General features: G+C 47.4%; 1 protein-coding gene across 1 annotated transcript in view; it reads left to right on the top strand.

Moving 5' to 3' along the window:
• The first annotated feature begins 4,552 nt into the window (after positions 1-4,552).
• PLPP3 (phospholipid phosphatase 3) overlaps positions 4,553-13,405 on the top strand; it is a 45,001-nt gene continuing 36,148 nt past the window's right edge. Inside the window, exon 1 of the mRNA XM_050306654.1 lies at positions 4,553-5,285. Within this exon, the coding sequence (XP_050162611.1) occupies positions 5,147-5,285 (139 nt within the window). The 5' untranslated portion in view covers positions 4,553-5,146. The remainder of the gene's footprint in view (positions 5,286-13,405) is intronic.

Here is a 13,405-nt window from a genome sequence, read left to right as displayed (position 1 = left end):
ACTTGAAGGTTGTTGGCAAATCGAATGTGGCTGACCCTGAGTAATTCAGGATGCCAGGAACAGGTCTGTGACCACAAAATGTCCTACCCCATGGGTCACTGAGGCACGTGCTTGAGGGATGACCCTCCTGGCCTGCATCAATCTGGATCCCCAATTTCCCAAGCAGCACCAAACGCTGCACCAGGATGACACTTATCACTACTTTCTTTCAATGATCTGAAGGTTTATGAGGCTTGATCCTTCCGAGCAGCACTGGGAAGGGCAGAACTGGGCCACCTCTGGATTTCACTTTTATTTGCCTCCCTCTGCAACAACAGGTCTAAGTCCAGCCTTTGTAAACATTTAGTGGACAGTAATGATTGCACAGGTTGGACAGCCTGGCACCAGTGAAGGTGTCCAGCATGTGAACATGGGCAGGGAACATCCTGCCCTTAACCTCCTCCTGTTTTGAGGGGGAGTTGGCAATGCCCCCAGCTCCCTCCCACTGCTCACAGCCCCTCTCAGGGTGTTTTCTTCAGCAGCAGCAGCAGCTGCTGATACTAAGAATAGTCTTGAACAGGGTAGTGATGGTTCAGCTTTGGACTTTTCAGAAGTATTTTTTGGTATTTGGTATTTTGGCCTCGTGACCCCAGTTCAGGCCACCTGATGTGCAGCACGTAACTCTGCTCCGATTTCCCCCTTTGGTGGGGAACAATCTCAGATAACGGATAACAATCAGCAAACTGAACACAGCTCACTTTCTTATTTTAGGATTGCTGTAGACATGGTCATTAACAGCTACAAGAAATACAATAGGCAGGGCCTGGTCCTCCCACGCTGCATGTTGCCTCTCCAGAAGAGCTGCTGCCAAATCCTCCCTGTGACAGAAAAGCAAAATGGTTTCCCAAGTGAAATCTTGCTTTAGGTCTGAGGGGGAAGTCATGGCTTGGTACTGGGCAGTGCATCAAAATGAGCATCCAACTATGTACACTTTGGACATCAAACTGCTCTGCAACAACATTTGTGTTTGTAGCACGTCAGGAAGAGAGAAGATATACAACCTGGAGAAGAGAAAGCTTCAGGGAGACCTTAGAGCCCCTTCCAGTACCTAAAGGGGCTCAAAGAGAGGGGGACTGGGACTTCTGACAAGGGCGTGGAGCGACAAGACAATGGCGAATGGCTTAAACTGACAGAGAGTAGATTTAGATTAGATATTAGAAAGATGCTTTTCCCTGTGAGGGTGGTGAGGCCCTGGCACAGGTTGCCCAGAGAAGCTGTGGCTACCCCATCCCTGGAAGTGTTCAAGGCCAGGTTGGACGGGGCTTGGAGCAACCTGGGCTAGTGGACGGTGCCCCTGCCCACAGGCAAGAGGCTGGAACAAGATGAGCTTTAAGGTCTCCTCCAATCCAAAGCATTCTATGGTTCTATGCTCCTCTACACGTGTAAGCAGAGCAGCCCAGAGCACTGGGGCCACATCCTGCCTGGTCAAGGAGCAGCCCCAGGAGCATGGGGTTGGTGCTTGCCAAGGGCAGTGCTGCTGGCCAGGCACCCCAGCACCCCGCATCCCAGCATCAGTGCTGGACTAATGAAACATGTTGTAGGGACTAATTAAAGTTGTGTTGGGCCAAGAGGAGTGGGATGGGGTAAGTGGGAATGTAAGCGCAGGCTACAGATTCTCTCCCCACTCCAATAAATAGTTATTTTACATTAAATAATGTGTGGGATAAACTAATTTCATGAGCCACAGAGCAGAAACTGAAGCCTCCTCCCTTTTTGTCTCCCCAAACCCACCCTGTGTACTGAGTGGAAATACAAGCTCTCAACAGGCTCCTCTTGCCCCAAACCACACCTTCTTGTCTCACTTTAATATACTCTTCTATGGACAACTAAGAAAAAAAGTAACATTTTTACTGTTGGTTTTATTTTTGGTTTCTTTTGATAGATATCCTTTGGCCTGGATCATGATGATTGGTCATGATATATCAGGAAGAGCTTCTCTCAATTTTTAAGTTATTGACATGTAATAAGCAGGTTTCCACATAGTTGGGACCCACTGATACAAAGGTACAAGGGGCAACAACAAGTTCCCACCCCTCTTCCCATTTCAGGAGTAGAGCTGATTCTCTAAAAATGACAATATTGAATGAGTAAAACTCAGTTCCTCTTTTAATATTGTTGGGTTCTGAAATATCTCAGTTAATGTTTCAGTCTGAGCAAGAACAAGTGTTATAGCAATGTTTAATATTTGCAGAGATTATATCAGTGCTGTGTTCCTTGTGCACCAGAAGTTGGGTCCAGCTGAGGTGCAAAGATGGTGAAAATGTCGTGAGACCAGACCTTCTCCAAAAATGCCGGGTAAAATTCAATGGTAACATAAATTAGGTTGGTTCATGTAATTTATATATACAAAGCTCTCAGTCCATAGTGGGAATTTCATGTCTGACTGAGAGGAAAAGCTGAGGCCTAGGAGGATAGCTGTTGCATAGTGCATTCAATAACTACCTTTATTAATAAATAATTATTTATTACCAATGATTCTCTTGCATATTATTGACAAAGGCACAGAAGCAGCTTTTTGGTGCTGCTGACTTACCCATTGTCAAGTGTGAACTGGACAACTGTAGTGGCTGCTGCTCCCTTAAGAAATTGTCCGAGATTCAGGCTTATTTGTATGCCCTGGCTTGCATCAATTAACAGTATAAGCTTTTTGTTATGAAAATGCAAACATTAGTAGTCTGAGGGGTCTTGTAAATGCAAATATAAAACTATAATTTCAATTTCCTTTTAAGTACAAGAAAGCTTCTTTTTTATTTTTTTTTTAATTTGCTGCCACAATGATAAGTCTCAAATTTTGTTTATTTTTTTCTTCCTTTAAACACGAAATGGAATTTAAGCCAGGGAACCAGCTGATCTGAGGATATGGGGAGGCTGGAGCCAGCTGGTGAAATCTATGGGCTCCTCTTGGCATGACCAGGCTCTGAAGGATGTGGGGAAGGGTGGATGCTTGGCCCTGCAGTGAAGGCAAACAGGGCTGTGCAGTGTGCCCACAGCTGGCTCAGGGTTGGCCTCTTCAGATGGGGGAGAATTCCCATGTGATGATTCTTTCCACTCGCTTTAGGCATCTGAGGAGCCAAAATTAGGCACCCACACCTCTGCCATGGTTAAGGGAAAGAGAGAGAGACCTTGAAATGTGTCCTCCACAGGCAGCTTGGTCCCCTGAGTGGGTGACTGTCACCATGGGGCACCATTTTGGGCCAAAACTGATGGGTTTGTGCTCAATGCCATGGGGTGATAGTGGGCAAAAGAGAGCTATCTCCTCAAAAGTGAGGTGGCACCTGAGTGCATGTCACTGAGGCACAATGAAAGAATTGGAGGAATGTCCAAGGTCTGTTTTCCTTTTCTTTTTACACCGCACATATAAAAGTAAAATATGAAAACAACCACTTTGCTTTCTTCCTCCCAGGCTGGCCCCGGTATGCCCAGGTATGTGTCTAAACAGATTCCTGGAAAACCTGCCCTTGCCGAGGCACAGTCTCCAGCACTCAGGTTATAGTCTGCAGCTCCATGAAAAGCAGCAGGGGACCATTGTCATACCTCTCCTCCCTGCCCTCCCTGCCTCTGCAAGCAGGGAAACACCAGGGATGCAGCGGGATAAGTGCCTTGGCACAGGACTTCGCCAGCCAGTTGTTTGCCAGCACACAGATGAAAGGCTGAGATCAAATACAACACCAAAAAAATAAGAAGAAAAGTGGTTAGATACTGTTCTGAGCAGTTCCCTCGGGTAGCACCACTCTTCCCACTGCCTGTACCCCCTGCTCAGAGGTGTGAGCATCGCCATCCTGCCACCTGGGGTTCCTGGGAAACCTTTTGTTTTACTTCCTTGGTGATTTTTAATTAGACCCAAGGAGTGATTAACCAACATAATAGTCCCTCACCCAACTCCCAACTCTCTCGTTACACTCATTTGATGAAGGTGGTGAAGGTGGTGCTTGCTACGGTTTAGTGGTGGTACCTGGTGGGGTGGCACAGACAAACTGTCCTTCAGCCCTGAGCCCAGGGTTGCCCCGGTGGGATCTGCCAGGGTCAATGGGAACCACACACACCATGCCCCCTGCAGAAGGCCCTGTCTCAGCACATGGAACAGAGCTAGAGGGCAGGGAATAAAAACAGAAGAAAAGTGTTTAAAGCTATTTGTTGCTAGTTTTCTGCTCTTCACAGCGTTCCCACCTTTCAGGAGTCCTCCAGCCTTGGATCGGCTGGTTGTTTTCTTTCCCGCCCTGCAATCCTGTATGAACGCTAGAGGCTCCCTCCCTCCTTCTGGTCTGCGAGAAACTTTAGTTCCTAACTCTTTTTTTTTTTTTTTTTTTTTTTTAACTTCCCTCAGGAAAAAAATGTGGAGTTAATTATCTATGTAAAATGTCAGATGCAGGAAAGGGGCTGTGCTTACTTGGATATCCCATCCGAAGCGAAGTGACTGATTTCCACCCCTCCTGCTTCTTCTTCTTTTTTTTTTCTTTCTTTTTTTTTTTTTTTTTTTTTTTTTTTTCCTGAGGGGTGGAAAGGGCCTCGCGAAATAAAAGTGCAGGACCGAGCCGGTGGCTCCCAGAGCGGCCGGGGCGGGCGCGGCGGGAGCCCCCAGCGCAGCGCAGCGGAGCCCAGCGCGGAGCCCACCTGCCCCCGGGGCAGCATCGCCGGGCTCCTCGCCCCGCACCTCCTTCCCCGCGGACTGAGACCTTGATACATACATATACATAACATATATACACACATTTTTTTCTTATTTTTTTTTTTTAAATCCTTCCCCTCGGCTTTTCCTCCAGGACTTTTTCCACCGCCTTGGGACACCCGCAAACTTCTCCCCTCGCTCCCCCTTTCGCCCCCTTTGCTGGTGGTTTTGGGCTTGGTTTGGTTTTGTTTCGCTGTTTTGCTGCTCTGAATTTTTCTCCCCCCTTTGGAAGACCCGCCTGCCTCTCGCCTCCCGTGCCCCACCGGAGAGGCCGGGAGCGGCTCCGGCGGCGCGGGCAGCACCTCCCCGGCGCACGGCGTGCGAGCCCCGGCGGCGCGGCTTCGGCTCGGCGCGGCACGGCCCGGCTCGGAGCGGCTCCCTGCGGCCCGGCACGGCCCGGCTCGGCTCGGCACGGCTCGCCCCGGGCGCTCGCCCCCGATAATGCAGAGCTACAAGTACGATAAGGCGATCCCGCCGGAGAGCAAGAATGGGGGCAGCCCGGCGCTCAACAACAACCCGGCCAAGAGCAGCAGCAAGAAAGCCCTGCTCATCTGCCTCGACTGCCTCTGCCTCGTCATGGGTGAGCAACTGGGGTGGGGGGAGCTCCGCGACCCTTCTTCCCCGCTCCCGGCACCCCCAGCCCGTCCCCCACCACCGGGAAAAACTTTTGGGAAAGTTTGGCGGCGGCGGGCGGGCAGAGCTCGGCCGTGCCTCGGCCGCTCTGCTTCCCAAACAAAAGCAGAGCGGGGCCGCCGGGAGAGCCGGGCCGGGGAGCGATCGGGAGGAGCGGCCGGGCCGGACCGGGAGGCGCGGGGGACAGCAGGGTGTCTGCCGGGCACAGCAGCCCCGCACCCCGATCTGCTGAGTATTATGGATATGGTTTTATTTATGTGTCGCTCCCCACGCTGCCGCGCCCGGAGCGGCGCTGGAGGGTGGGGGAGCAGCCCGGCCAGGCGCTGGCGGTGCGCAGGGGGCACTGTGGGCTCGGGGATGCGACCCCGGGGGTCCGCCCGCGCCGGGCCCCGCACCCCGGGGCAGGGTCGGCGGCACCTCGGTGGCGCCGGGGCCAGCTCCAGGTGGAGGCAGTGCTCTACGGCTGCTCCACCGCCCAGCCCGCGGTGACCCGTGTTTTGGTTAATCATGAAAAACAGAAACTCTTGCCGCTCCAGTTAACTGTGTGCCGCTCGGGTGTCGGGTTTACCAGCGCTTCTCTCTTTCTTCCCTCGCCCCTCTGGCACATCTCGCTAAACTCATTCCTTTAAAAGTTTGAAGTGCTCTCATGCATCTCGCAGCCACTGGCAGAGGTCTGGGTTCGCCTGCCTGCTATGGCTTTTGGAGCTGCTATGGCTTTTGGAGCTGCTTTGGCATGGAAGGAAACTGTCAACAGTGTGTCTCCAAAAACTTTTTGCATTCCAAAACATTACCCCTTCCATTGTGGCTGCGATGCTGAATATTTAATTGACAGACACAGGCAGGGGAAATCAACTGGCTTCCAACAAAGAGATTAATAACACAACAGCACGTGAGTTTAATACTCCAGACACCACAGTCTTTAAAACAATTGTTTCTGCTTAGAGCCCATTTTTTAAAGACTGTCAGTTTGATTTAATTTTTATGTAGTTTATTGATCATCTGGTGTATATTACGAGGCACTAATACATTAAGAAGAGAGGCATGGTTTTCTCTTTATATTCCCACAAGAATAGAGGCCAGTGCAGAAAGCTTCATCTCCTCGGATCTGGAAAAAATAAAAATACTTGATATCCCATATATGAAACTAATATAAGTAGAAACATAACTAGCTTGATTTATCTCACCTATTTAAACAGAAGGTTTGGATTCCTGGTAAAACAACTCCTAGGAGTCAGAACTTTTAAACTTTTATTTACGCAAGTTTTCTTAACTTGAGGCATTCCTGGCATGAGTAGGTGCTATTTGAATGGGAAAAGGGTTTTGCTTCCCCTTCTCTAGACTAAGGGTCCTAAATGAAAAAGCAGTTAGTTGACATGTGTTATTCTACTTGTGATAGTTTGGGTAAACAGGACTTATCAAGCATCACTGGAAGGCATTGTTAGCAGGGAATAATGTGATACAGCAAAACTGTGATTGTTGCTTTGTTTCAGGTTACTGCAGGTGGAAATGGGAAAGTAAACACCAGAGTTGGCTTGTTAAGGGTTTTTGGTGGTTTTTTGTTGGGGTTTTTTGTTGTTATTCTGTTGTTGGTTTTGGGGTTTTTTAGAGTGAGGAGCATTTAAAAGTAAGAGCACGAATTCGACAGCTTAGATCACTGGTTTAGATCACTGGCAGGTGAAGAGCATGGGTGGGACATGGTAAGGAAAGTGATTATGGGATGGATAGCCCATGATGTGTGTTTGGGGATGGATAGCCCATGATGCGTGTTTGGGGATGGGCTTTTCAAATACACCCAGACCAGTAGTATTGGACCTGCTGGTGGATGACTGGGCATGAGTTGCTGTGAAAGCAGCTGCCCCACTCACAGGAGGTTTGGCTTGCTCTTCTCTCTGCCTTTTGCTAGGGAAGACTATGAGCTTATAGTTTCCAAGCACTTGATTCCAATTTTCTCCCTTTCTGAGCTTGTAAAAAAAAAAAAAAAAGAAGGAAAGAAACACTTGTAAAGTCGAAAAAGAGGTGCCCTAGCTGAATCCTTCCTGTTGGAGAAAGCTGGACAGGTACAGATTAATGGGTATCTACATGTTCAGTTAAAAACAAACAAACAAAAAAAAGAGTCCTATGTAAGATAATGGGAAGCACAATTGGGTGAAATAACTTCTTATAAGGTGGAGGGACTGAGCAGAGGTCTTCTCTTGTGCGTGTAGGCACAAGGCCAATGGCCTCCAGTGCAGTTAAACTGAGTTACGCCTCTTGAGTGGCTGCCCGAAGACATTCACAGAAGCAGGAAAACAGAAGGCTTTTTCTCATTTGAGGACCACTTTAGGAAATATTAAAAGTGGTCATTTGATTTGCAGAGGCCTGTGACGCTGCATTGGCTTCTACAGCAGGTACTGCCATAATTTTGGCCTGAATTGGTTTTCTCCGAGGGGAAAATGAAAAGAATGAACTATGGCTGAAATGTCTTTCAGAAATGACACACTCTTTGTGAGGCTGTAGATGTGTACAAACCCTTTGTTTACACACAAATTTAAACAAATTACCCAGAAGACAATTATCATAAACATCTAAGAAAGTCTGAATTAGTAAAGCAGAGCTATCAGGAGCTTCCTTCAGCTTTAATTTGGTGAGAGTTGTTAGAAAGATCCACTTTTGTCTTTCATCTAAAAGTACTACAATGGTTATCTTGATAGTAAATGCATAGGAGGAAGATTTTTATCTTCTTTCCTTGAGGATCTTGGGGAGCAGAGTCATGGAGCCATTGCCAGAAGAGCACTGCTGGTGGAATAAGTTGGATGAAGATGCACTGAACCAGACCCCCAATTTCTCCTGCATTTCCAACTTGAGTTGAGTTGGCAGAGAGCTGGGTTTTATTGAATAACCAACCCACTCTTCTAATGAGTGCACTTGGCACTCAGAAATCCTTGGTTTCTTGCATGAACAAGAGGTTTCATCACCAACCCTGTGAACTTCCCAGAAATTCCGCATCCGCGCTTAACTCAGTAAAAAAGGCAGAAAAGAACTGAGTGTGCATTTATTAATAAAGCAGGTCATCCGAGGGGGGAAAATAACTTTCTCCATCTGCTTCCTCCTCTCGGGAGGGCTCTATTTAGAGAATTAGAAGATGCTTCCTGAAATTGTTAGGGCCACAGGCAAGCTTGGTGGTGTGGAAGAGTCCCTGCTGCCCTGTCCCTCTCTTACTGGTCACTGTGACACATCTGAAAATGTGATTGAAAAGCTGGGCGGGTCTGAAGCTGCCCCCACTGAGCCGGTTGGTGTCTTCACATTGTAGATCTGTGGGGAACTGAGCAGCAAAACAAGAGGCATGATGGGAGGACCTCACTCCACCTTCATCTGATCATCCTCAGCCCAATCACAGCCTGTCCCTTTGCGAGGAGTTCCTTCCAGCTCCTTCCTGGAGCATGGAGTTGTTACAGAGGGGAAAGGAACTGGGGTGACTTTGGCTGGGGCAGGTCCCATGGGGTTTTCCCCAGTACCATGGGGTTTTGCTGCCCAGATGCAGCACAGCATGGAGCTTCTGCAACCAGCCACCAATCTCCTCCTGATGCAGGAGATGTGGGCCAGGTGGGGGAAAGCCTTCTGCCCATCCCTTAAGGTGGGATGTTTGGTAGCCCGGTCCCACAGATGTAGCATCTAGGGTTAAATTTATTCCTCTCAGACCTGCTTTTTTCCCTTGGCAGAGACTCCTTGTGCTCAACAAACTCTGAGCAGCCACCTGTGCTCTGCTGATGGGTGCTAAGTCAAGCGTTTAATCTCGGAAGAGGGAAAGGCTGTGTCAGCAAGGGCGATAGGGCAGATGAGGGTCTTCAGTAGCTTGTATTTGTGCAGCTTGCAGGTAGAACAGCTTCCAAAAAGTCTTGCTTGTGCCATAAAATAGAGGGATTTCATCTGGCATACCTGCTTCTGAGGCTTGTGGAATTTGGCTTTATGTGAGCATATGTTTCAGGCTGGTGGGATGTAAACTGCACATAATTTACTGCCCTTCTTATTTTCTGCCTCTAATTTAATTTTCTCTCTTCTGTCAATCCCAGTTAATCTGTACAACACAAGTTTTACTGCCTTGGGGAGGTTTTTGAAGCAACAGATGGATAGACCTCTTACAACCTTAATATCTCTGCAGCTTTCTCACAAATTTGGCATCTCTTCTGTAACAAACTTGATGCTAAAATGAACTTTGAAAGTAAATATTTACACTAACTGGACCTTGACATGTTTATGTAAGTGGGGATATAATCTTATAATTTGGGCTAACAGTTTAGATTACTCTTAGCTTTCCTCTTCTGTGTAGAAAACTGTGTCATCCTCCAGCTTTCAGAACAAAAAGAATTTGAGCTCTGCCATGGGCTCTGTCGCTTCATCGCAAAAATTGGTGCAAACAGGCCTGGGATTGTCATTTAAGTGTAAGGAGTGGGAGGAATTAAAGATGAGGGGTGAGGTTAGAGTTATTTGGATGCTGTAAAGCTGGATTTGATGAGCTAAGCAACTTTGCTTTGTTTGGGTTGGGGTTGTTGTTTTTATTTTTGAGACTACCCTGCTGTGCAGCACTCTCTTGTTGTGTAGGTAACATCTTTCTATACACCTGAAGAAACTGCTGAGTCAATGATTTCTGATTTTCAGCAAGGGACAACAAGATCTGACTGTACTAAACCAGCTGGACAGTCCCAACCCCTTGGTGTTGCCTTCTCCATGATGTGTCTTCTCTGTGTTGGGGAGGACTGAGTCCATACCACATGCAAGAAGCTGTGTGGGTGGAGAGTCGTCATCGTGTTTTGGGCATCCCTAGATGGGGTTTGGTCGTTGATATTTATGTATCATTTAATATCTGTAGGATCTCTTGGTGGCCATGAGCTCCTTGCGAGGCAGCAGGGATGGCTGGTCTGGAAGTGCTTTGGCAATGGCAGGTTGGCAGAAGTGGCGTCTTGGCATGGGGTTGTGCAGTTGGATTCCACCATAATTTGGGAGTAAAGGAGCTTTTTTTGAGCCTTGGAAAGCTTCTTATTAAAGCAACAGTCAGCATCTAAGTGCAATACTCATCTGTAGTTTTGTGCCTCTCTTGAAAGACCAAAGGAGTCAAAGATAACTGGAAGTAAAGACAAGAGAAATACTTTGGAGGTGTTTAAAATCCACTTTCTTTGATTTGCTTTGTGAAAACAAAACCAAAAAAAAACCATAAACCACCAAAAAACCAACGAACTTATCAAAAAGAGATTAGTGACAGTTATACTTGAGGTGTTAATTGCAGAACAAGGAAATGCTGTACCTATGGCAGACTGAGTCCTTAGGGGTATAAATGTGCTGTCTTTCCTGAGTCGGTGGAATTTGGCAAGCCTGAAGATGTGTCTCCAGGAAAAGCAGAATTACGTGCAACTGCTTCATGGCCAGAAGTGCTTTGAATCCTGTGTACCTGCTGCTGAGACAAGCAGGAGATGGGATCACAATTACAGCAGATGACATTTTTTAATTGTCTGTTTGTAGTGAGCACAGAAAATAATATAAACATCGCTCCCAGATCAAACGGATTATTTTTATACCCTTTAAATCTCAATTTAATATGCATGCCTTTCTTAGGCTGCTTTGGTCTGACTTTGTTTGTCTAGATACAGGCTGACGGTGTATCTCCAGATGCTTGTGCCTCCATGTACCGCCCAAAAATGGTTTGCATACCACAGCTGGGGAACCCTCACATGGGCACCGTCTTGCAAACCAGGGCTCCTCTTCAGTGCCTGCATCTGAGGTAGCAAAGGTGTGTTTGTATGTCTCCATCTCTATCTGAAATTACTTAAAAGAGGAGGGGAGGGGAAGCCCCAGCTCTGCTCCGTGGCTCACTCTGGCAGAGCAGACTCCATCCTCTCTGTTCCATTCATACAATACTCCCACTTCATCCGTAGCAATCCAGAAGGGACCGTTGTGGTCGCCCAGTCTGCCTGCGCCTCGAACAAGGGCTGTCTGTTGAAGGGAAAGGCAGCAGCCTTCAAACCCTCCTATCCCAGCATCCACACAGCCAGTGCTGGGAACAGCGGCTTCCCTGGGCATCCTGGGGGGCTGTGTCCCGGCATGGGGGCAGCAGGGAAACCCCCTCCCTGGATGCAGCTTTCCCTCCTGCACAGCAGGATGACATCTTGGGCCTGGTACGAGTGCTGTCATATACTTACTTTTTTTCTTTCTTCCTTTTTGTTCTATCTTAGGGCCTTGGGTTCTGCAGTTGTGTTGGGTTCTGTTGATAGGTCAGGTTTCGTATTTAAAAAAAAAAAACAAATTAAAATTATAAGGCCTCAACAGAAGAGGTGAATTAAAAAATACAAGGTTTATTTTGTATTTATAATATCTGAAATCAGTGTTCTGAATACACTTTTATGCTTCCACCCTTTTTAACATGCCTGGAGGTCCTGCCTGTTCCCAGCTTTCCATTTGCCTTTGCAGATACCTCAGATGGGTGCATCTTGCCAAAAGTTGGGAAGAGGCTGCCCTGTCTGTCACATCTCTTCGTGGATCAACGTGACCTCTTTCTCAGAAGGGCATTCGTATCCCTTTCAAAGCTACCCCGTCTCCGTTTCTCCTTCTCCCATGACATCTACCTTGGAGAGGCACTACCTGCTCCACAATTTTAGCAGGTGGAAAGCTTCTTCATGTGGATCAGATGTCTGTGCCCAGGATTGTGTTGGAGCAGCTGTTGGGAAGTTATGCTCAAGAATCCCTTCTTGCCTTTTAGCTGCACGCAATGGCTTAGTTACAACAGTGGGCTCAGGATCAGCAGAAGCTGCTCCTCGAGTTGGACCTGAGAAGGCAGAACATCATCAAAACTGGGGAATTTGAAGTGTCTTCATACAGCTTTTGGTGCAAACAGTTAGAAAACTTGTCTTAAGCATAAGTTTGTTACCAAGAGAATGTATGGATGAGCTTGAAAATTAGGTTTGTTCTCGCAGGTTTCTAAGTATCAGAAATTCCTATGGACTCCATCCTTTCGAGTCAGTCACGTAAGTGGGCTTGTTTTTCACATGTGTTGGATGTTTTGAAGACAGAGGGTTGAAAACAGACTCTCTGCATCAAGTAAATGTTATAAGCAGAACATGTAATTTAACTCCAGAGCTTCTGATACTCTGAAAATGCCTGTGCTCTTTATGCTGTGTGTTCCTGTTCCAGCCTTGGATGTTCCTTGCCTGCAGATTGCATTCATATATGAGCTTGTTTTATCTGAGCATATGGTGCTCTCCATCAGAACTTGGCTGGGGTTGACAGCCAAAGCCCAAATGAAACCACAGTTGGTCTGACAGTGATGGTGGCACTGAGTCAGTGGAGAGTGTTCATAATCCTCTAGTACTTTCCCGAAGATTTTCATCCCTTGCTCAGAAAAACATGAAAGTATGTTGATCATAGCACAGAGAAGCTTGGGAGATGCCTCCAGCCTTTCTGATAAAACATACCAGTGGGTTTCAGACTATGATGCCTGGGAGACACAGCAAATTAAGGCTGGATTGGCATTGCTGGGCTCACTCAGACCTTACCCTGAACACCAAGGTAGCTGTGCCATGGAGGTGTCCTTACTGCTTTGTGAGTTTGCAGATGGCAGCTGCACCTCTTAGAGCTGCATCACCTTTACTGGTTGGCAGAGCTGAGAACAGTGTGGTTCTTCCTTCCATGGCTTTAAACAGAAAAGTGAAAGTTACTGGTTAGTGGTTTTGGGCAGCCATCCCTCCTGAAACAAATGATGCTCCCTCAGAGATCTCACTTCTTCCAGCAGTGTCAGCACAAAGGGAACAAAGAGCTGCATGGCATCCTGCAATCATTCTGCAAAAAGCTTTCACCTGCTTTTGCTGTAAATTAATGAGAATGCCAGCCATTTCTGAAAGTTTTTACAGCAGTGCCCCTGTGACTGATCATGCATGTGCTGGAGACAGGCCCTGCAGATAGATATTACTTACATTGCTGTTAATTCAGCATGTGCTTACAGAAGCTGAGACATCATCATATGCCTCCAAGTGTCCAGCCACTGAATTTGAAAGCCAGTGTGCCAAATGGGTCTGGGCTTCCTATCATCCTGATGCTCAGCAT

Source organism: Myiozetetes cayanensis, unplaced genomic scaffold (assembly GCF_022539395.1).
Source record: "Myiozetetes cayanensis isolate MyiCay16 unplaced genomic scaffold, myiCay2020 scf12, whole genome shotgun sequence".
In the NCBI taxonomy this organism is placed as follows: Eukaryota; Metazoa; Chordata; class Aves; order Passeriformes; family Tyrannidae; genus Myiozetetes; species Myiozetetes cayanensis.
Note: the sequence above shows the minus strand (reverse complement) of the source record. Positions and strands in the feature narration are given on the sequence as shown.